The 23,543-nt window shown below is 37.1% G+C and overlaps 2 protein-coding genes across 5 annotated transcripts in view; one reads left to right on the top strand and one right to left on the bottom strand.

Annotated features, from left to right (window-relative positions):
- Positions 1–1,401: 1,401 nt before the first annotated feature.
- On the bottom strand, positions 1,402–20,789 carry LOC115008151 (natural resistance-associated macrophage protein 2-like). 4 transcript variants are annotated; one of them, XM_029431500.1, is made up of 17 exons: positions 20,581–20,789; positions 15,187–15,271; positions 13,453–13,586; positions 13,066–13,185; positions 12,382–12,501; positions 11,211–11,317; positions 11,054–11,124; positions 10,899–10,966; positions 10,643–10,798; positions 10,087–10,245; positions 9,860–9,946; positions 9,370–9,489; positions 9,132–9,281; positions 8,914–8,987; positions 8,309–8,462; positions 7,726–7,779; positions 1,403–2,629 (listed from the first exon to the last, which is right to left on the bottom strand). In XM_029431500.1, the coding sequence occupies exons 2-17, from the start codon at positions 15,218–15,220 to the stop codon at positions 2,558–2,560; spliced, it is 1,680 nt and encodes a 559-aa protein (XP_029287360.1). In that variant the 5' UTR covers positions 15,221–15,271; positions 20,581–20,789; the 3' UTR covers positions 1,403–2,557. The 4 variants fall into 4 exon arrangements, with proteins under 4 accessions (XP_029287361.1, XP_029287360.1, XP_029287362.1 ...); XM_029431501.1 differs by lacking the exons at positions 15,187–15,271; positions 20,581–20,789 and adding an exon at positions 13,989–14,134 and having other exon boundaries at positions 1,402–2,629; XM_029431502.1 differs by lacking the exon at positions 1,403–2,629 and having other exon boundaries at positions 7,400–7,779.
- An 826-nt stretch (positions 20,790–21,615) lies between these two features.
- The window catches only part of ankrd52b (ankyrin repeat domain 52b), a 14,727-nt gene continuing 12,799 nt past the window's right edge, over positions 21,616–23,543 (top strand). Inside the window, 5 exon segments of the mRNA XM_029431478.1 lie at positions 21,616–21,763; positions 22,572–22,655; positions 23,033–23,114; positions 23,229–23,299; positions 23,407–23,543. The exon segment at positions 23,407–23,543 is cut by the window's right edge and continues 64 nt beyond it. Coding sequence (XP_029287338.1) covers positions 21,737–21,763; positions 22,572–22,655; positions 23,033–23,114; positions 23,229–23,299; positions 23,407–23,543 — 401 coding nt within the window. The 5' untranslated portion in view covers positions 21,616–21,736.

Raw genomic sequence — 23,543 nt, 5'->3', positions numbered from 1 at the left:
CAGTACCAATGTCCTGTCGGGCCATGGAACCAGAAAATGGTCTCTAACAATCCCAACAAGTGTTCCCATATTCAGACACTTACTTTACGATGCAAAAAATGATGCAGTAATCAATTAACAATATGGTATAACCGAGGGCATTACCATGTTCTTAATTTCACTAGAAGAGTTTATAAAACAGCCAGAAGTCATATGGAGATGTACGCCTGACTTATATTCTTTGACATGTGTCCTGCAGTGAGATATGTTCAGTTCATTTGCAAACTGCTAAGCATTAACTTTCTGCTGTGATCCCATCAATGGTCATCGCATCCATTTGTAATATTCTTTGCAGGAGTGAAATTACTTAAAAAAAGATCAAAGTTAAAAAAATATTTGGTGGGTTTTATTTGGCATGACATGTGATTTCAAACGTTTATATAGTCACATGAAAAGTTAATAAACGTAAATGCATGTTGCAATGGGAAAAATACACATTTCTTAAGAAAAATATTCCAGTCTTTCAGAAAGTATGATGTCACATGCAGAACACAATGGCTAAAATAAAAAATAGAAAGAAAGTTAGACTTTCAGAAAAATCTGAAAATAGTTTGCTAGAGATCGTAGAAATGAGGCACAGTGGTGAATACGGGAGGCACCGTGGTCGTCTGGACAGTAATTATAACATACAAGTGCAGTTCAGTATTTGGTCAAAGGTTTGGTTTATTTATCAGCCCAAATCAGCAAAAACAATCATACCTCTAAAGTGTTTTTATGATGGATTCTATATTATTTATTTCATATAATTTTCTGTCTTGTTTCTCTATATTCTATTTAGTTGTTGTATTTTCTTTAAAAAAGGTGCCAGGTTACATTTAGAGGTATTAGTTAGCAATATTTTGCTAAGCTAGCACTTGTCTCACACATATGAAACAGTCAAACTTGTTCATCTTTTGCACAATTACAAACTCCCATAAAACTCAAAATACCCAAAACTATCTTGTGGCAGGACACGAGGAGCCCTGAGATACAAGGAACATGTGATGTGCCGCTACTCATAAAACAACACATCACTTCTCATATTTACCATTTACTCTCTGTACCTCATCTATTTGCACCACAGTATCAATTTCTAAATTTGTATCTATATGCATTTCAGAAATTAGATGTTTTTCTGTAACATAATACCCTTTTGCACAATATCACACCCCTGCGCAAGTCTGGCTTAATCAACAAAAAATAAAAGTATAGCTGCTGCTATAACTCCCCCAAAAGCTCAAGAAAAGCAAAACAAAACATTTTAATAAAAACTAAACATACACTAAAACTACATACAGTGCAAGCCAAAGTAGCATTTATTAAAAAATATATATAAACTACACATAAATAAAAACTAAACATACACTAAAACTACATACAGTGCAAGCCAAAGTAGCATTTATTAAAAAAAATATATAAACTACACATAAATAAAAACTAAAAAAGGTAAAACAAACTGACCTAAGCTTAACTGAGAAGGAAATTTAGGAGAGAAAACTAAATAGAAATAATAGAAGACACCCAATTATTATATTCTGATGTACAATAAATAAGATGTCTGTCAGCTTCAAAACAGGCTGAGAAACTCTCAGGGCTCAGACTCCAAGTGCTGCATTGATCACTCATATTAACTTTACATTTCTGACCTAAAATGAATGAATGAATTAAATGGGAATGTAAACATGTGCTGAACAAATGTATTATCATTTAGTTTAAATTTAGCGTCTGCTGCCACCACTGAAAGAGGAATTTTCAAATCCTACACTTTGGTGGCTTTAATTTAAATAATTAAAAATTGGAAGATTTTTTAATTGTTTATGACCGGTCCTCAAAAGACTTGCTAACATACAAAGGATGTACAGACCTTATCTCCGAGAACGGAAATTCCCAGCATCTAAAACAGATGCATAACTGTGCATGAAATGACATAAAACTGTCAGTCATTCTCTTTTCTGTAATATAAAACCCAGGAAAAAGTGTGAATAATCACACATAAATATCGTGTATATTTCTCAAGTGTTATATATATATTAATTATAATAATGTATTAGTCTAATATTAACATCTTGATGAATGTTTCTAATCACATATATAAAATATAGGGCAGCGGTTCAGTCCCCACCAAACGCAAAAAAAAGCCTTGCCGCAGCTTTGAAGTTTGATTTTATGAATAAATCAGCATTAACATCAGACCTTTGTTGTTTTCCTCACTCTATTAGAGTGAATGTAAAATGTAAAATTCAGATTCATTTTTTTATGTCATGTCAGCTAAACCAAAAAGACTAAATGAAACTTGTAGTTTACTGTGTCACAGTCACCTAAATCTTCCAGACACATTTATTTGTATAAACTGAGGTTGCTGAGACATTTGTGATGGAAAACATCCATCATCAGTGCGTGTACCACACTGTGTACTGTAAGGACACTTTAAAAACCTGTTAGGCACAGAGAGGTGAAGGTGAACACATACTGGCCGAGCTTCAGGGGTCCCACACTCCTGTCGGGTCATCAGATCAACATCTGCTCACAACGCGTCCTCCTATCTCTCATCCAGAGTGTCAGCGTCCATGTCACTCAGTAAGTAAATGTCTGTGTGGCGTGACAGTTGCATCTGAAAGAGAGAGGAGAGCGTTCGTTAACTCTTCACATAAATCAGCTGAGCATTATTTTATCATTCATGAGGGCAACTTGAATTATAAAAGGACATTTTGTTTTGCATGATTTTTGACAAGACTTTTATTGTTCACAACTGATTCTCAAGTTGTCATAGAAAATTAGAAGGGAAACTATCAGGTATATAATTAAGAGGTGTACTGCTTACACTCAACTAGTTAGGCTGCCAAGTTTCTCAAAGTCCAAAGTGATTGTTTTGTTAATCTAAAACCCAAAGATATTCAGTTTAATATGATATAAAACAGAGAAAAGTTGTTTTTTTTGCATGAAAAATTACTTTAATGATCAATTATCAAAATAGCTACAGATCATTTTTCTGTGGATGGACTAATCATTGCAGCTCTACTTGCCAGCTACAACCATTGTGCTCATTATGACCTGTGAACGCATCTGTGTTAATGCAGCTCATTTTATATTACTCTACATACAGTAATGAAGTATTCTTTTTTTCAGGGAACATAAACCTAGAGACTGCAGATACAGAGTTGTAAAGGGTGTACTGTATTACAATGTAGAAAGCATAGGCAACATTAAATGTATATTTATTAATAAGAGGAAAACATCAAAAATCTATGTATATTTAAAAATTGGGGCAATTAGTTCACAATTTGAATTCGATTGTTTTATAATTACAGCTTAATTAAGGGTGCTCACCTTGGGTCAAAGTGATACTTTCCAAACACAACTTTTCTCATTTAATCCAGAAAAGTTCTGAAAAAGAGCATTTCTGTTTCCGACTATAAAATGTTTTTACCCTTTATTCAGAGAAAGGAATGTATAGTTTCATTTTTAAACCATTTGACATTATTACTATATAATTAGCAGGTTTTACAGTGAGGCAAGTTATCAAGTTTAGTACTTTATTTACAACATTATCTCGTTACAAAACTGGGACAAAAGAGGAATAATTACTGTATTTAAACATTATCATGAGAAAACTTCCAGCCTAAGATGATTCTCTAGTCCTGTCACTTTCCTTCCAAATATGATAACCTAATAGAATACAATTAATGTAATAAAATAATCAATATAATTCAGACGGTTAGTCTTTTCTCTATTTAAAATAAACAGACAGAAGACGCCAACAAATGTCCATATATCCATTATTTCTCATTTATTTTTGAACACACAGGGTGCTTTATCCAGTAGCAAGGACAGACATTCATTCAATCCAAAGAGCAGAAATGAGCAATAACTACTTTCCTCTGTAACAGTTCAAATGTGCTTTTGCCATGCTAATCCATGAATTATTCATATAACACTGTATGAAGTCACAGTAGCCTAAAAAACCTTGAGAAACTGCGTCAGATCCACCACACTGGTCTCCTGCTCTCCAAAACAAACGGACTCAGTGATTAAAACCGGTAAAAACACTGATTAAAGCAGTTTCAAGCTAAAAATCAGTGTTTCTCCGATGCTAACATTTGCTCATCTTTTTCTCTCTGATAATTTAGGATCTAGACGTCCGACTAAAATCCTTCATCCGCTTAAGATATTTAGTCCAAAACGACCTTAAACGACTAAAAAGTGCATCGGAAAATGTTTTAGCTTCTGGCAGACAACTACAACGCTGACGCATGTGCAAAGGGAGTACATCACCATCACAGGCGACCAAATCAAACGTTACCTTGATTACATTTTTATTCATTTAAATTCCTCCTTTTTGAAATTGTTGGAAACATTTGAGATGATGTAATTAAACAACTCTAAATATATAACATAGGTCTAGTCTGAAAGAACCTGAGACCTTTACTGTGATTGGTTAAGACGTACATCATACTTGGATTAGACCATCAGAAAAACTGTTGTTTTGTTGTCCATGTATTAATGTCCACATCAAACTGCTGCTTCTCAATGCATCTTGTGTTTAGCCATGTTAGACAGACGGATACAAAGCTGTGTGAAGGCAGGTTGGGTGTTATAATCTATGGAGTCTGACAGCAGAAATGACGGCACTTGTTTAACATAAATTAATTAGTCGTATTTTAATATAAGACAAGTTTTAATTCTCTTTGCATTAGTTTGCTAAATATTTCTATTGTTTTAGAAAACAGGCGATGTATTAACCTTTAACCTTTGACTCGCAAGCAGTTCTGCAGCCCAGTAAAAATCTAGTGTTAATAATAGTAATACTTTTATTCTTAGTAGAGGGACATACACACATTTAATAAAAAACAAACACTTCTGAAGTCAAACAGAACAAAGCTTTGTTATATATATATATATATATATATATATATATATATATATATATATATATATATATATATATATATATATATATATATATATATATATATATATATATATATATATATATATATATATATATATATAGAGGTCTTAAAGCAAAAACAGTGCAGAATGCTGGACACACTGTAGCTTAATTAACAGATGCAGTGCACCAGAATTAGTATAAACATTTTCTACATTCAAATGAATCTGACGTGACTGTATATAATTCACAAAATTACTGCTTTTGAGGATCTAAATATGGATTACAGACTGTAAAACCCTCTGAGACAAACTGGTGATTTTGGGCTGTATAAATTATGTTGTACTTGTTTTTACTTTTGTTTCCAGCTTTCCTATAAAAACAGCTTTGCCATGACAATAACAACAATTATGACTTCATTATTTTTAAGCTACCACATAAGGTTTCTTTTTATTCTTTGCATAGCAGTAACAATAAGTCACAAGGTTTTCTTTTAGAAATTATAACCTATGTATTGCAATATGACATTAAAATTACAATACATTTCTACGAAGCTTTTACCCACAGGCAAACAGTACTGAATAAAAATGTGGAGTAGAGGTTTATCATGGTTTCACTAAAGAAAAGCAAAACAACAAATCATTACTTCTATGGGTTATTTCTTTATCCAGCACCTACATTCTCACAGTTAAGGGATGAAACAACTCCTTCCTGCTCAGTGCTACACACTCATCGTCCTTTGTATTCAAATTCACAAATAAGCTCCCATCAGTAGGTTAAGCCGAGTCACTGGCATCCTGATTATTTAGGCACTAAAAGAGGACGAGGCTTCTGTCATAAAGCTTTGCTTGTTTGAATGGAGTCTGTTAAAGGAGAATATATATATATATATATATATATATATATATATATTTTTAGATAATTAATTTTTTTAAATCCCTTATTCACAGACTTGGTTGTATACCAGATGTCCACTCTGGACTTTACAGAACAAAGTCAACTGGGACGTGACATGAAGTATCATGCATGATGCATGATACTTCATGTATAATACTGAAAATTTGACACGTTAGACAGGAATCAGCTCACAACATGCACCCATATCGAATGTTATCAGCCGATTAAATGGGCGTCATCAGTGGTTATTGCTACAATTCTAATGAGTCAGACTGGCCAAACTGCACCTACGACATTAGTGAAACTTAAAAACAACACCACAAACAAAACAACTTCTTTACGTTTGGGCAACAAAACCACTTGGTTAGCTTTAGGAAAAGAATGTGGTTTGGGTTAAAAAATAACTACGGTTGTCAAGTGAAAGTGAAGCATAAGGTTGTGAATAAAAAGACGTGGGTTAATGTGCCGTTTTCCCCGACCTCCACCCCTGAAGGAGTTCCTCACTCTTTATACTACTTCACCTGACTTCCAACTCTGCTCCTGTCATAATTATTACGGTCGTTAGAAGTCGGTGCCATCTTCTTGTACTCCTTCTCACAATGATCAAATGGATGATAAAAACCTACTCGTAGGTGTAGCAGGCTGACAACCACTGATGACGCCCATTTATAGATCAGCTGATAATCGAACCGGGTGCTCACAATGTCAAAACCACGAACCATAAGATGTTTTCACACAAATAGGGCTGGATATCATTTGGTGATTTTTGGTACAGATAGTCGGAATAACGTAACCTTCTTGTGAATTATGTCACATTTCTATTCGGTTAAGAAGTATTAATTGTTGTTAATGCATTGTTGGATGCAAAAATCCAGTGAATCAAACGGTTACAGAGACGGTAAACACTGGGAGGTTATCGAGGTGAGAGGGCTCACAGAGAGCAGAGTGAATGATGCAGCTAGCATTAGTACATGGGGAACAAGCAGAGGATCAAAAAGAAAAGATTTCAAAGGCTTATTTTAGGTAGAAAGTTAGGTTAGTTCTTACTTAATGGAAACAATGGTAACAATAAGAACGAAACAACAACAGTCATTATCTTTCTTTGCTGCTCTTCTTCTCCCACAGGAAGGAAAATGTCAAGTTTACACAAACCAACTCGTGGTCTTGTTGGATGAAGTCTAAAATCATTAGAACGCTCGTCTAAAACCTTTCATTTTAAACTGATCTCCTCCGTCGTCCTCGTGACGAACACAGAAACTGTCGACAATGTCTTTTCACAAAGACGGGGTGAAAATACAAGCCGAGCTGAGCTGCTGTTTTCTTAAAGTCTACAAAAATATTTGATAAAAAAGAGCAGAACTTAAGCACACATGTAGATCTTCACGTTTGGGTACACAGACCATAATCAGGTTGTTGTCTTTGTATCTAAATGTTATTTAGAAATATCTCTGACTGCAAGTGAAGAGGACAGAGTGCAGAGTCTTTCGTTTGAGATAACATTTCATTAAATAAATATGGAAAATCTTGTTTAAAGATACAGATAATTAGGTTAATCTTCAATAGCGAAAATATGTTGAATAAACAGTATGAGAGGAATATAGTTGTAGCCTTTAAGGATTGTAACAATTATTGATTTGCCAAATGATGTAGATACATTTACTTCTCAAGCATCAAACACTGGCCTTGAATTTTCTGTGCCGGTGTACCATCACTTTGGTTCATTGGGTACCTAAATAGCACCACATTCTGATACCCAGCCCTACACAAAATAAACATGTTGCTACATGCTCTAGAAGTCTTGGTTGTGTACAGGGCTCAGTGTTTCCAAGAGGAAAGAGGAATGCTGCTGGTTACTGTCCTGTTCGGCTCTAGGAGTCGTACTCAGATTGCTCCTCTATCAACATGGCAGGTCGATTGCTTACCCTGCTGCCAAAGTCCAGGCAGGAAACCCCCAAGGCAACCAAACAGTGCCATGCCTGCAGACAACAACACAGGAGAGAGAAATCAAGACACGACCGGCTTTGTGCACACATATGCATGACATCAATGCTGAGACAGAAGGTTCAATCTTTTAAACATGAAACCAAATTTCACTCCAACATTGAAATCCTGCAAACTGATAAAATATGCGTTTAATCTGAATACAGAAAACTGACCAATAAATCACATCTGTATGTACACTGGTCATGTGAAAATCAGATTAACAGCACCACATCCGTGGATTACTGGACCCTTGGTAAGTATGAAGTTACATTTATCAGTTTGATTTTGACTTGAATTGCTTTCGTTTGTGTTCACACTTGTCTGCACCTTACTGTGTGTATGAAGTTTAGACATGTATTCATTGAAAACTCTGGTATTTAAAACTATATCTATCTGTCTATCTATTTATTATTATTATTACTATACTTTGTCACAGAATCATTTAAAAAGGTTACAAAATGTCAAAGTATTAAAGCCAAAAAGTGAGAAAGGAATGTAATATGTTGCAGTAATACGACTCACCAGGTAAACTACAAAGCACAGATAGGCTACGGAGAGCACAGCAGCGAGAACGTAGAGCAGCACACTGTTCAGCGCCGTCACGTAAACCACCACAAAGTAAATGTTGATTGCACAAACTACCAGGATGACGACGCCTCCGGAAATCTTCCACACCCTGAAGAAACAGGCAGTTCATTTATAGACCATTGAGAAGTTCAAAGTTAACAGCCTCCTGGAATTATTTTCTTCTAAGAGTTAGTTATACTACTGAGTAAATTCAATAGTTTGTGGAACTCAATATTGACCAGTCAAAAAACAACATTGGGCTTTTCTTTTCATAACAGCATCAAAATAAATGATGGCCATTGCATCTCGGAAACAGGAGGAACATTCAGTAAACATCGTAGTTAAAAATAAACTTGTCTGGAGTAGAGTCACTCACATTGCCTTGAGCAAACAAGTAGCATTTGATTTGTGATAACTAAACGCAGACATTCACTGGCTGTCAAACCCAAAAGAGATCACGCCTTTTACTTCCTCAGTTTAAACTTGAACTAACTTTGATCCTAAAAACACATCTTGAAAATGAGGAATTAATGATAAAAAAAAATTCTAATTTCACTCACATTCCGTTTGCAAAGTCGTTCATTATGGATGTCATACTGGTGAAGGTCAGAATTGGGATCAAAGCAAATGGAAGCTGTTGAACAGAAAGCGAAGTCACAGTGAATATTCTTACAGTGTTATGTACCACACAGTAGGACAGAGTAAGAGTAGGCCAATGTTAAAGATTTGTTCCGACTGAATGCATTTGTGAGGGCTTTCTTAAATGATTCTTCCTCACCTGCATGCTTTGAAGAACGTTCAGGAAGTCGTTCATCCCCGTCAGATGCTGAACATCCTGAAAAATGGCCACCAGCAGTGTCGGCGTGATGGCAATGGAGCGAGTCAGCAGCACCCGGGCGAAACGGGACCACCGGAGGTTCAGGAAACCCTTCACAAACACAAAAGTAAAATCATGAGCGTACACACCTTTCTTTCTTTTACCCATTTCAAGGTATATAACCGATAGGCACTCTTACCTCCATAACAAACTGCCCAGAGTAAGTGCCCGTCATGGTGGAACTCTGTCCAGCTGCCAGGATCCCTATCGCCCAGATGTAGAGGGCTGCAGGGCCAAAGAAGCAGCCCAGGACCACTCCCTGAACAAACACACAATTTCTTCTTAAAATCCAAGATTTTGACATTCAACAATATTTTCTTATTTGGGATTTGTTCTTAGGTAAGAACATAATCTATAATTTATATTTGCATAATTTAGTTTAATATAGTTAGTTTAAATTGGTTAAGTATTTAGATTTTATTAGATGGTAACTGCAAAAAATGTGATGAAAGGATCTACAGGTAAATGTGCGGTGTCCTTATTCCCTACTACATAACTAATTGTATGAAATAGAATATGTACTAAAATAAATATGCTCTTTTGTATTAACAGGAAGTGATGTAATATGTCCTTTGACGTCAATACACCTGAAACGTATTTATAGTTGTTGTGCTGATGACCAAACGTACCCCTTTGTAGATGTCCACCTGCAGCGTTTCGTTGTTTTGAGGGAAGAGATCTGTGTGCTGGCTGCCGGTTTCATTGCACATTTGATTCTGCAACCAGGATACAGACACAACTTTAAGCTCTGCACAATGTGTGTCGACAGTACTGAACAGAAAACTATTTCCCACTGTGTTTCAGTATAAACAACAGAAGCTTCAGCAGTAAAGAGGAACGGATTCTTAATACCCACCATGTCATTATTGGTTTTATTGAAGAATGCCTGCGCAAAGACCGCGACGACAAAGACGTTGATGAGGAAGGAGATGAAGAGGGCGATAGTTGCCTCGATGAAGAAGTACTTGTTGGCTTCCTTTACTTCATTCTTATTTTTGCGATCGATATCCCGAGACTAGTACAAAAAGAAATAAACAGAATAACACTCAACTTTCATCAAACACCCCAAAGTATGCTTTAACAACGTTTTAAAATGGCATTCATAATGCTGAGCTTATGGTGTAGTTTATTCTCTGTGTCACTGACACATATGCTGTAACTTTACAAAACTGTATAAGAAAGATGGATGAGACAGCGTATCAAAAATTATTGATAAGATCCAAAGAAGCATAAACATTGAATTAGAAAAAAGCAACAAGGCGATCCAGGTATTCCAAAGTATAACAAGTAACACGAGGAAGGAAATATTAAAACCACTGTAGGTCTAAATCAGGGTTAATATCCAAACTGACAAAGACCCACAGTGGTTGTAACGTCTTGTTCCTCTAAATAAAAACAAATGTGCTTCTGACCTTGACCAGCGCCGAGTGCAGGTAGATGTTGTGGGGCATGATGACGGCGCCTACGATTCCCACGGCCTGCTCCAGCTGCACAGGCCCGCAGTCGGCACAGTAAGGTATAAACATTCCCTTCAGCAGCTCCCCTTGGTTTGGCTTCACCAGAACGTACTGCAGACAGGCAAGAGAGTCTCAAATGTCATAGTGTCATGAACATATGAAAACTCTGTCATCTGTTAACAAACACTTGGAAGTTGTAAGGGACTATTACCTCGTAACCGAAGCTCAGAGCCATTACGGTGATGAGAAAGCCAAAGAAAGCTTCAAGTTTCCTCAAGCCTACAAGGAGATACAAACTGTATCAACTCTGGAGTGCACAGCTTTTTAAAGACACTGATTGCTGAGTAACAGATGGAGTATACATACCGTATTTGTCTAGAAAGAGGAAGACAAATGTGTCTGTGATGGTGATGAGGACTCCTGCCCACAGTGGTATACTGGAGGATAAAGAGAAGAACTACAGTAACTCTTCACCATTGCAGAAATATACTTTATAGATCTGGATAATTGGTGAAGAAGGTACCTGCCCATAGAAAGAAGGTTGAGCGCTATGGCACAGCCAATGACCTCCTGCATGTCTGAGCCAATAATCGCCAACTCCACCATCATCCAAAGGATGACCCGAGGGACCTGAAAAAAATAAAAATAGAAGACCCAATTAGAGAGTAGCAGATTATATCAGCAAGCAGAGTTTAATCATCTCTTTAGAACAGGAGTCAACGTTTTTCAGGCCAAGGACCTCCAAACTGGTGTAGCAGGGACCCCCTACTGTATATATTGTATAGAGGAGGCTTGAAGAGGTCCGGGGGGGGGGGGGGGGGGTGCTGTTAGGTCTGGGTGAGGTGTGCGACCCCTCTCCTTTCCTCCACTCTGTCTCTGACTGTCGGTGTGCGTCACCGCCCTTTGCAAAGTACAGCAAAGTACATACAATTTCGCGACCCCCCTGCAGTACCTCCGCGGACCCCCTGGGGGGGTCACGGACCCCGTTGAAGACCTATGCTTTAGAAACTAAAACCTTACCGCATCTCATATAGCCCATGATGTTGGCTTTTATTTGACAATATCTAAAGGATAGGAAGTTAAAGACGTAGGGCTGTACCAAATGTCTTTTCTCTTTAAAAGCTTCTAGTGAGGTTTTCGAAAAGAAACTTTGAAATGTCTGACATCCTATTTTATTACATGACCCTAAAGTATTTTTTCAAATCCTCCTTAAAATCCTAAATTGTAATGACGTGATTCATCGGATTAAATGAGGTCGTCATGGGCAGAGCAAACTCTGTTTTTTGGCTGCAGTGAAATTGTGAGTTTTTTTTGAGAGTGTGAATTTTGAAAATGGTCATTTCTATCTTTTTTTTCAATAAATGTTGACATTTGGACTTTTCAACGCTTTGGAGTTATTGGAAATACGTGGATCACATGAGTCGGAAACAATCATACGCAGCTACCCCTGGAATCTCATTCTACAAATAGTATACTACCAATAATATTACGTGTATGTGTGCAAAATACTGGGTTTAAACAGATAGAATAAACAAAAAGCATGTCAACGTTATAAATTAAGCTTCATACTATTTATTGCAGCGCTACTAAAATAGAACGCTTTTATTTGACAAATGCAGTCCTACGCATAAAAAGGTTCATGTACAGCAAGAAAGGGGAAGTTAAGATGTGTAATGAGAGTGAGAAATGCTCACTGCGGGATATTGTCGGTTGCAGACTTCAGCCAGATGCATCCCGGTGACGACCCCGAGGCGTGCAGCTAACCTCTGCAACAGCAGCCCAATGATGGTGGCACCGAGGAGAATCCACAGGAGCTGAGAAAGAAACAACAAGTACAAGTCTTACTTACTTACAAAATTAAAAACATAAACTCTTGCTCATTTTGGACACTGTTATGCATTAAAGCTAACATTCAAAAGTGGCATTTCTTTTTTAATAATGCAATGAAACAATAATAATGATGGAAGTCACCATTACCCCAATGCACCTATGATGTAGTAGATGCCTTTGCTTAGAGAAATATATTGCTGTATAATGTTGCAGCTCAGTAGGAGTCACTGCCAAAAACTGAGAACAAGCTGCATTGAGCAAGAGCCAGACAACATATGACCAAAGGCCATTTTGTCTTCAAAATAGAATAGTGACACTGGAAAAGATATGCGTCGGTGTGACGGAAACAACAAGACGCTGTGTCATCACATCCTCGAACATGGAGCGCAAAAAGAATAGAAAAAGCTCAAATAAATACCAATCAAGATGATTCTGTATTATGGTTCACGTTTTGTCCTAAATCCACACACACACACATTACCCAGCAGAGTAAACTGGCCGAATAGCCATGTTTAGTTTGGATGATTAGATTAACATGTTTGTATCACCTTAAAGCCAGCTTTAGCTCCAGACTGCAGGTCAGACTCGATGTTCCCTGGATCCAAGTAAGCGATGCTCATCAAAAACCCCGGTCCAGTGAAGGCCCAGAGTTTACGGAAACTGAACACCTGATCAGAAGCACAGCAGAAACTTATCATTATTACTGATGTTGTAGTTTGATTAATATTGGAATTGTTTCAATTCCAAAATAAAGTGTGTTTTGCTTTTTAAAAAATCTTGAAAATTCTAATAAACTGCCAAACAAGAGTAATGCATTACACGTCATCTTTGGCATTGACAATCACAGCAACATGTGCATTATTACATATGAACCAACATTTCAAGCTTCAGTTTTGCTGCTTATTTGACATGAAACAGTGGCTGTGGGGAAGTACCTGGCTGACATCTTCGGGAATGGCCACCTTATCCTCAAAGTATGTGGAGAAGGGTTCGTCCTGGGCTTCCGGTGAGGCAGGAGGAGAGATGGAGCTGTACTGGTTTGTCTGGACATTCTCGTCAGGGGAGTCCTCTAACACAACCACAGAGAAGAAAAGCTCAAATGATGAGACAAGAGTAAGACTAGTGTAGACAAAGAGGTTATTCTCTGCTGGAACACTAATACGTCTTTCCACCAGTTGCCAACCTCAGATACAGTATATCAGGAAGTCGGGTGCCATTACGGAAAATATTTACTTTTTATTTTTTATAAACCTGGAGCCAATTCTTTTGTTTTAACATCATGTTACGATAACATTTTACTGACGCGCTCAACTGCGGAGATTTGGGGATGTGACACAATCACTCCAACAAATACTCCATAAACATGTTTTATGATAACCCAATGAAAGACCAGTCAATATTAACTACACTAAAATCACAAAACTGTTCCAACACTGACAAATGACACCAGTAAACAATGTGTACTACTCACTGAGTCTAGACTTTTCATTATTTCCTTCCTTCATTTCACTGCTGGCCGCAGAGTCCACAGCTCCCTAACAATGATTCTGCTTTTATACGACTGTCTCCGTCTCTGCCTTAATCATCGCTTTTTTTGTGACATTTGATGTCCCGAACACTTTCTGACATCCTGTTTTTAAAAAATGACCAGCAAGAGAGAGAAGTAACCCAGGAACAGGCACACACACACACACGCACACAAACCTTGTGCTCAAATACGCAGAGTAGTACAGTTCACAAATAATACTCAGTGACCTGCCCTTTGGCCTTCAATGATTGCTAAATGATTTGCTGGGAGGAGATCAGGCAAGCCACATCTATTTCATCTTTTCATCTTGTGCTTCATGAATTCCATTGCTGTGTATGTCTAATAACCAATTATATTGTTTTAATATCATAAACCAGATTTCTGTGTATTCTTTAGGGCTGTCAAGCGATTAAAAAAAAAGTCTAATCTAATTCATTAAATGCTTTGTTAATAATTTATCTCGATTAATCGCATATATCAATATTTGCTGTGAGAGCTCCGTGCGAGGGGGGGTGCTGTCGGAGTTGCCAAACTCAGGGGCATCTAAGAGCACGATTAATCTGCGTTAATATTTTTGTCGCGTTATTTTTTCTGTGATTAATTCATCGAAATTAACGCGCTAATTCGACAGCCCTAGTATTCTTCTTTGGTATTCCTTTATTGTAATTTTATTCAATTTTGTTTTTTATTTTGCTCTTGTGAAGACTTTGTAATGTATGTTTTAAAAGGTGCTATAAAAATGTAAATGTATTAATATTATTATTTGTATTATTATTATTATTAGTATTATTATTAGTATTATTATTATTAAATGAATCACAAAGCATAAGAGAAGCAATTCAAATGAACAGCATCTAGTCTTAACTAATTCCAAGGCATAAAGAAAATAAATCTTACTTTTTGAAAATACGTGGTGAGAGTATGAGTTTTCAAAAGTGAAGCCATGGTGCTGAGGTTTCATGCATCCAAAAAAAAAAAGGTGATTCAGTAAAATATTGTTTTAAGCCGCTCTGTCAGCATGCACACTGACACAGAATGTGTATTGCAGCTTTAACCAAATGCCCAGAGTGTTGAATGTTGGAGAACGTAGAAGGTGTGTCTGTAATGTGATGGTCATGTTTCTGTTATCTCAAGCAGTTACCTTCGACGAGGTCTCCGTCTTGCTCGGCCTTCATCAGGGCAGGCTGAGGGATCCCTGGGAACTTGAGGGATGAATATCAGCCTCCCTGGAATAAAACAACAACAGTTACATAATGTGAAGGAGCACGAAAGGCTTGACTGTTGAGGGTAAAACAGTAATTATCCCATAAGTGATGCTTTGCACTCTAAAACAAACAAGCATTATGCTACGACTGGATTGCCAAAGAAACTTACTTCCAGCTTTGTACGAGAAGTAAAAATAAATTGAACACGAGACATGACTGTGCAAAATGGTGTTGTCCTTTCCCCCCATTTTATAAACACAACAACATTAATTCAATTCAATTTACTTAAGGGCGGCAACAAGCCACGATTTACAATATCTATCTCCTGATTTCTTTCAGAATCATCGATTGGTCTATAAATATCAGAAAATAGTGAAAAATGTCCATCCCAGTTTCTCAAAGTCCAAGGTGATGTCTTTAAATGTTGTCAGTCCACACCCCAAAAACATTAAGTTTAATATTACATAAAGCAAAGAAAAGCAGGAAATCTCCATATTTCTGCAGTGAAGAATTACTTATCGATTAACAAATAGTCAACGATTATTATTAGTTGATCGACTCGTCGTTGCAGCTCTAATTTATTTTAGTTCAGACAAATAGGTCCATATCAGTATAAAAATACAAGAATTAATACAATACGAGAACAGCAGCACAGAGATATAATCATTGCAGTTCACAAGTCCAGTGATTAAAACACAGACATTTGTTTTAATATTTCCACTTTGTCACTTTGTGTGGACTCAGTTAAGCCACTATGATTACATTTTTTGTCATTAATTAATACCGACACATACATTTGTACATACAATCTAACAACACGGCATTACGGAGGCAACATCTACCCATCACATTTTTCCTTAAAATTCCTGAGTCATAAAAATGACTAAGCAACATCAACAGCATGTGAGAGGTCACTACATTAACGAAAACCTTTAACAGGAACTCTTGAGTTGACCACCGGCGCCGTAGTTTCACTTCCACTACCCACATCCTTCCTCTCACACAGTTTCACAGTAACACTCGCACTTCTTCCCAAAAATCAAATACAAAACTTGAGTCCAGCCAAAGACAACTGTATTTTATAACAGCACGTTCTGTGAGAGAGAGAGAGTGGAGCTCCTCTGAAAGCACATGACTAGGGGATCATATGAGGCAGCAGACAGAGCAGCTTTCCCAGGAGAAGCTGCTCTTTTTCTTCCCACAAGGAAGGACGTTTTTTGGATTTGAATAATGATTGTCCTTTTGTACTAAGTCTGTCATAATAAAAAGGGTAATTTTGCGTTTTTTTCCAACAATACATTCAACTATTATGACTGTACTTTCTTTCTTCTTTCTTTAATTTCTCTGTGACGCCAGAGAAATGATCAATTGACCACATCTCTTGAAACTGTATTTGCTTCTTCTTTTAGGTTTAGACAGAAACATTTTGGTTTCAGGTAAGTCAAGAGTGTCATCTGTCAAAGATTAAACACTTACGTTGACAAGCTGCGTAGTTAGAGGAAGCTTGCTAAATATTAAATCTTGACACACTTGACATTATTTGCTCAAATGTTCCAACCTTTTTATAAAATGTAATGATTACTTCACACACAAAAAATATGTATCGGAGAAAAAAAAAAGATTGGAATTGGACTTTCTTTAATAAATTATTTAACAGTAAATTTTAAGCATGTGGGGGACTTTATGAGATTGTCTTGGGGGCCGGATGGGGCCACCGGCCTGGCAGTTCTAACATATTTTGCCGCAGGACGCTTCGTTTGTTTTGCATCTCTTAAGACACTGGCTTATTTGTCATGCATCATCATGTGGCTGCAGTCAGTTTGTTAATGAGCTAGAAAGACTAGAAAATGCATTCGTTTCCCCCCCCCAAACTCAATCAAGTCCAAACAACTCTCCTAAATCTCCAAACGACCGTGTGTCTCACACACACACCGCCATGAACAAAATGACTGTCTCATCCCTGCTAAACACACCCTTATAATAACACAAAGAAGTTTTTAATCTTTTCCTTTGAATCTCACAAAACGACAGAAGTGATCTCACTTTGATGTTGATCAAGTCAGGCTTCACAGTATGATGTACAGTGCTGTTTATTAAGACTACAATAAAATGATTTTAAAGTGAAGGGTATTTGCTCTGCTTTTCTGTCGACTGCCTTTGTCTTAGCACCCGGTTGAAGAATCTGTCAGGTCAGTTGATTTTGATCAACCTCCAGGAGCTGTACTTTGTACGTGGATAATCTTATTGCAGACCCTTGTGACTTTGTTTTTCACGACCACACATACTCAGGGTCTTTTTTATGCATGATGTGCTTTAAGTCATACTATCATGCTTATTTGCACTACATCTGACATTCTGGTATTGGTTGCACTGGTCCTAGAGCGACCCGGATTCCAGTCCTGGCTTGTGAAACTACCTATTAATGTGTCAGCACTATTCTTGCCCAACTCTACGGGCAACCATGTGTATGTGGTAATAAAAGAGATTAAGACTGACTAAGTTTCCCAGCAACCAAGAATGTGGTCAAACTGAATCCATAAATTATTCAATGACAGCACCAGTATGCCGTTCAGGCATTACAACACATTTCATCAACTACATGATTCATTTGGACTTTACCAAATGTTGTAAAGTTGGATCTGTCAAGTTCAAATTCTATTTTCTTTTATTACCACACAGCTAGGCTGGTGGAAGTCATTTCAGTACAAATGTACATGATGTAAATTAAAAAGTGGTAGGCCTAGTAAGAAACCACATCACTTGGTCTTCAATTCATCTGACTTTCATAAAAAGCCTCGGCCTCAACGAACAACATAGAAGCCTAATCTGCAAAGAACAGCTTTAACAATCACTAAATCTACGACAACTCCCAAACTGCCAACAATGTTACACCCCTCAAATGATGGCCTATTCAGGCTTTTATACCCCTAACAAAAAAGAAATCTCAACACAGTAATGCCAAAGTAAACTGATTCTAAAATGTAAAGCAGGAAGAATCATGTAACAAACTATAATTTATTCCTAAATTAATAATCAATCATTAGCTACTGCTGTTATTGCCTGCGACAACTCAGTACAAAAGAGGACTCTGAGTCCTGAGTCAGTTGCATATTTATCATGGCAGTTCATTTATTTACAACTGACTTCACATTTAGAGCTGTGACTAGAGATGGCCTTGTGAAAGTTAATATGGAAAGGCAGATTCAAGCTATACGAGGGTGGTCCCAAATAAATGTGTAATGCACATGTAAACACTGTACACAATTGTGTTAACTTTGTATACTATGTATGTAAGAAAGGATAATAACGGTAAATTCTAACATGTAATTCTACCTTAAATTTTTTAATTAAAAAAAAAACTACTAAAAGCTACATTTACACTGCTGTAAAAACTGATATTCTTTTCCCGTTTTCATTACTTCCAGAAGGTGGCAGATACATTTCAGCAACCAACACCTTAAAGGTTCAATATTTAAGATATGCCAGAATTAAAACATTTAACTAATATTATCAACAGAGTGTGAAGAGGTAACAGTGATGACGTTATGTCAAAGACGTCAGAGTTGTGTTGCAGAGTTTTCTACTGACATTAGCAGTCTAACTGACTAGTTCCGCTCCGTCCTGTCTTGTAATACCACTCGTTCCTCTAGAGGCGATAGTGAGTCACTGTAGCTCCAGTCTGCCCTCAGTACAGAGAGAAGAAGTACAGCTGCCTGACTGGCTTGTAAAGATTACAGCACATGTTCCGTGTCTGTTTTATAGTTTGTTTAGTGGAATACATTCAAAGTGACAGAAACGAGAAAACCACCCGCACCACTTCGCTTCCTCGTCTGCCAGGAGGCTGTTTTGCCGGGTGTATAGCTGTCAGCAGCCCCGGGAAACAGCGTAGCTTCAGTTAGCAGTTAGCTCGAGTTCAGCCACAGCACCACGGAGCTGCTATCTCCCTGTTGCAGCCATTACACAGGTTCAGCAGCCCACTGTGACTGCCGACGCTGGCGCTTATTCTGGCTGAGCTCCAGTCTCTTTGGCTGCTGACTGGGGCTCCGTCTGACGGAGGTGGCTGACGAGTGCTGGCTCGGCCAACCTCTCTCCTCCCCAGGCGGGCTGCTCTCCTGGCTGCGCCGCCACCGGGAAGATGAAAGAATATGCGGGTCGTTTTCTAGTTTCTGCCACTTTGAATTTAGTCCAATAAACAAACTAACGTAACATTAAACGGACTACAGCCCCCGGTTAACATTAGTGCCCTAGTAAACACAGATGGATAAGCCCAACGTGAAGACTATAAAATGTGTTTTTTGACCGGCTCTTTAAGCTATTATAGACTAAGGGTGTCAAAAACATTTGGTTTGGGTTTGCAGTATAATACCATGAAGTAATATCATGATGAAGGTAACCTAATGGGTCTAAACTCCAGCAGTACTTTCAGTATTAAGAACAGCATTCTGTCCTTGATAATGCAAGTTGTATCAACCGTTGCTCGAGTTTTGACCTTGACTATGGGATGTTTTTCCTATTCCAAGCACTTTGCAAGTAGGTGATATTGTGCCAGAGAGAATTCCTCACTCTACTTCTTCTCTCTGAGATATACTCAGTATGGAAGACCATTGCAACCGTGATAAGCAAGCAAACATTATTTCTCAAGGTCTAGTAAATTACTGTTAAGAAAATATTACCCTAAAATTGACAGAATTGACATGTTAAATGTTATTTCTGTAAGATTGTACAGCTCAGTTTTATATGGCGAATATTCACGACTGTAAAGATGATTAAATCATCATTACATTATGGGTCTTCTGATGACTTGATCAATTCAGGATGATGCTTTGACACCTGAATCAACACGATGATTGTAGTACTCACAATTACTGGAATCACAGAATACATTCTGTCAAAGGTTGGATTTTGCCTTTAAGTGCAACACACAGGTGTCTTGTCAGAATGCAGTTTGAAAGCAATCAAACCTTAGTACAATTCACTCTTGTAAAGTTGAAATAGTATCAATTGATTTGACAAACTTCCAGAGTAACGTTAAGAAGTAACGTTAATAAGGAGATAACGAGAACTTTAACATTTGGCCTCTCATTTAAATAATTGTTGCTACATGGTGGCTGCAGATGAACCAACAAGCTAAAAAAAAACTTGCAGATATGTAAACAAAAGCAGCATTAACATCAAACCCCTTCTAACAAACTCGATAATAAAAAACACCAACACGGTCGATCCACTGTTACTGTTTTAGCGTGTTCAAGCTAACAAGTTTCAAAGGTATCGTTAGCCGTTTGGTTGGATCTGCTAACGTTACCCTTAGCAAAGTATGAAAACGGCCTTACCTCGGGATACTGTTTAGGAGAGTTGAATTAAACGTTATGTTTTGACGGTTAAAGTTGCTTTTGAACTGACATCATCTGTGTAAATCTGTAGGTGGCTAGCTAAGTAGCACGTTATCAAGCTAAATTCTTGTAAAGTCGTGTCTTTCCATGTCAACTGTAAGTTCAAGACTCAGTGCGCATGTGCACTAATACAGCTGTTCTGATTGGGCAAAAACAATGCTTTGTATGCCCTGGTTTTATTCTGTCAGGCGGTGCAGACGGTCTTATAACAACTCAACCAATTTAGGCAGTGTTTGAAGAAGTACTCAGATATTTTACTAAAGTAAGAATAGTAATACCACAGTGTGTATAAATACTATGATCCAAGTAAAAGTCCTGCATTCAAAATATTGCTTAAGTAAAAGTACAAAAGTATAAGCACCAAAATATACTTAAAGTACCAAAAGTAAAGTACTCATCTTGAAGAATTGCCTATTTCCAAATATTCCGATTAGAATTATTGATACATTAAATTGCAAGTATCAACAATTGCCACCATTAAAGGTGGGGCTCATGAAAATGCTGAATAGTTGAATCTATGATAATACATTATAATGTCTTAGTTGATTTATATGTTGTATTAATAATCAAAATATGCAAAGTAACTAGTAAATAATGTTTTCAAATAAACCATTTTTTCTTGTATCTTTATTTAACCAAACAGACATTCAGCAGGTCAAAGACATTGTTACACAGTTCAAGTGTGTACAAAGGTAAATGTAAATTAAATTAAATATGAAACATCTATTAATTACATTAAATAGGAAAAATAAGGTGTCTAAACATAATAAATAAACAATAACATGAAAAAGCTTAATCAGGGTCTACATATATATATATTTGTTTTAATATAAGTTTGTTATTAGAATTAATGTATCTATGTACGAATTTAATTTAATTGAAGTTATCTGACAAGTTTCTGACGTGACAAGTGCCTCCAAATCACGTTTCTTCAATTTTTCTCGCGATATTCCAGCAACTGTGGTGTAAGTAACGTTACACATCACATATCCAAGGAGCTAACTACGCTAAAGCTAGGCTAACTAGCTGCTACTGAGTGACATGTAGTCAACTTTACACTCAGTCTCAATGAAGGAGCTTCCACAGTGATTGGGACATGGAGTTAAGAAATATCAAGGACCAGGTAGTAAATAAAACTTAACGTTAGATAACTAAAAGTAATGTTACTTCTCACAAACACTGCAAACAGCTGGCTAGTCATGTTAGCGACATGTCGAGCAAAGTTTGCTACAAGGCTAGTTAATGTTACAAATTCTTTGCCATGCAAACCTAGACTAAGTTGTAGTTTGATCATCGATGTTACAGTTTTGTAATGCAACTAGACCATATCATTTGGGTCATTTGGCTTTCTGGTACATGAAGTACAAACCCTGCCAAACAAACATTTTAATCTTTAAATGGATCCATCTCTTATGTATACAAACGTTTGCTTAACGTTATCTTTGGAAGACAAATCTCGGCGAGTCATTGCTATTTATTGTAAACATTTGCATAAAGTTCTTGGAGTTTTGCATGATTCAAACTGTTCTTCATTCAAATGAATGCCAATGCAATTAAAAAGCTTGGAGTTCAACGTGATGTCCTAATCTTTACTGAAAAAGATTGCATCATTACAATATAAATATGCTTCTTAAGACATTGACATTTATCTGGTAAATGCACAAGAGACGAGGTTTTTACTTACTCTTTACTTTACTCTTTACATGTAAGAGTTTTATTGGCATCTCAGCAAAGTCATAAATGTATCTTTGATTGGGTTTCAAGAAGTTTGCTGATTAAAGCTGTTTATCTGAAACTGTTTCATCACCATTTCTATGGGTTTTGTTGCTTTCTGTGGAAAATATAATTAACTGCGCCTAATTTTCATGTAATTCTATTTTTACATGATTTTCATAGAGTTCTTTGTTTTGCATGTCACTTCTTTCTTTCAGTCTCCATTGGTCCAGGCTATATTTAGCCGAAACGCAGAAGAAGTGACATTTTTGTTGGACCATAATGAAGATGTCAATTCACTGGTAATATTATTCCACATTATTCTGCACTCACGTTTTCTTTGCAAGGTGTCGTGTCAAATTTGCAGACAATATATCATAATGGGTCAAGTGTTAAGATGTAGGCTATATAGAACGTGTACAGATGGTTCAGCTATGTATCTCTTCTGCATACTATTCTCTGTGGTTTTCCTGGCTGCCAACACAGCTTTTCTTTAATTGTAAAATCAAACTTGTATAAGTGTTTGGTTACTGCCAAGTTTACTGGACACATTAGATGCAAAATGTCATTTGGATTAAAAAAAAAGTTTCATGCGAATATGCAGGGCAAGAGTTTAAAAACATTGAAACTGCAGATTATATATATATATATTGGAAGAAAATGTGTTTTTCTTTTCTAGCAAGACCAAGAACAAAGCTCCCCACTTCATGCTGCTGCTTATCTGGGTGATGTCAACATTATGGACCTACTTATTACTTCAGGTATGAAAAACTATTTATCTCACTTTGAAAATATCAGAGTAAATAGAAAGCAGAGGAACTGAAATTCACACAAATGAATATCTAACTTCTGCTGCTTTTTGGTGGCTGTTACAGGTGCAAAAATCAACGCTAAGGACCAGGGTTTACTGACTCCTTTACATCGAGCAGCTGCCTCTAGAAATGAAGTATGTTCCTATTTCAAAACACAGAGAGAGAGAAATGCCTTTTCTAAGGATTTAACCAGCAGAGTGTAATGTTTGACCTCTTCTTTGAACTTTGTGTTCTTCCTCAGAAAGCTGTGGCGCTGCTACTAAAGCACGGAGCAGAGGTCAACACACAGGACAAGTATGGTCATACACCTTTACACATGGCAGCTGCAAAGTGGGCCACAGGCTGCGCTGAAGCTCTGATACCACACGTGTGCAGCCT

Source organism: Cottoperca gobio, chromosome 5 (genome assembly GCF_900634415.1).
Source record: "Cottoperca gobio chromosome 5, fCotGob3.1, whole genome shotgun sequence".
NCBI classification, from domain to species: Eukaryota; Metazoa; Chordata; class Actinopteri; order Perciformes; family Bovichtidae; genus Cottoperca; species Cottoperca gobio.
This window is presented reverse-complemented; position numbering and strand designations above follow the sequence as displayed.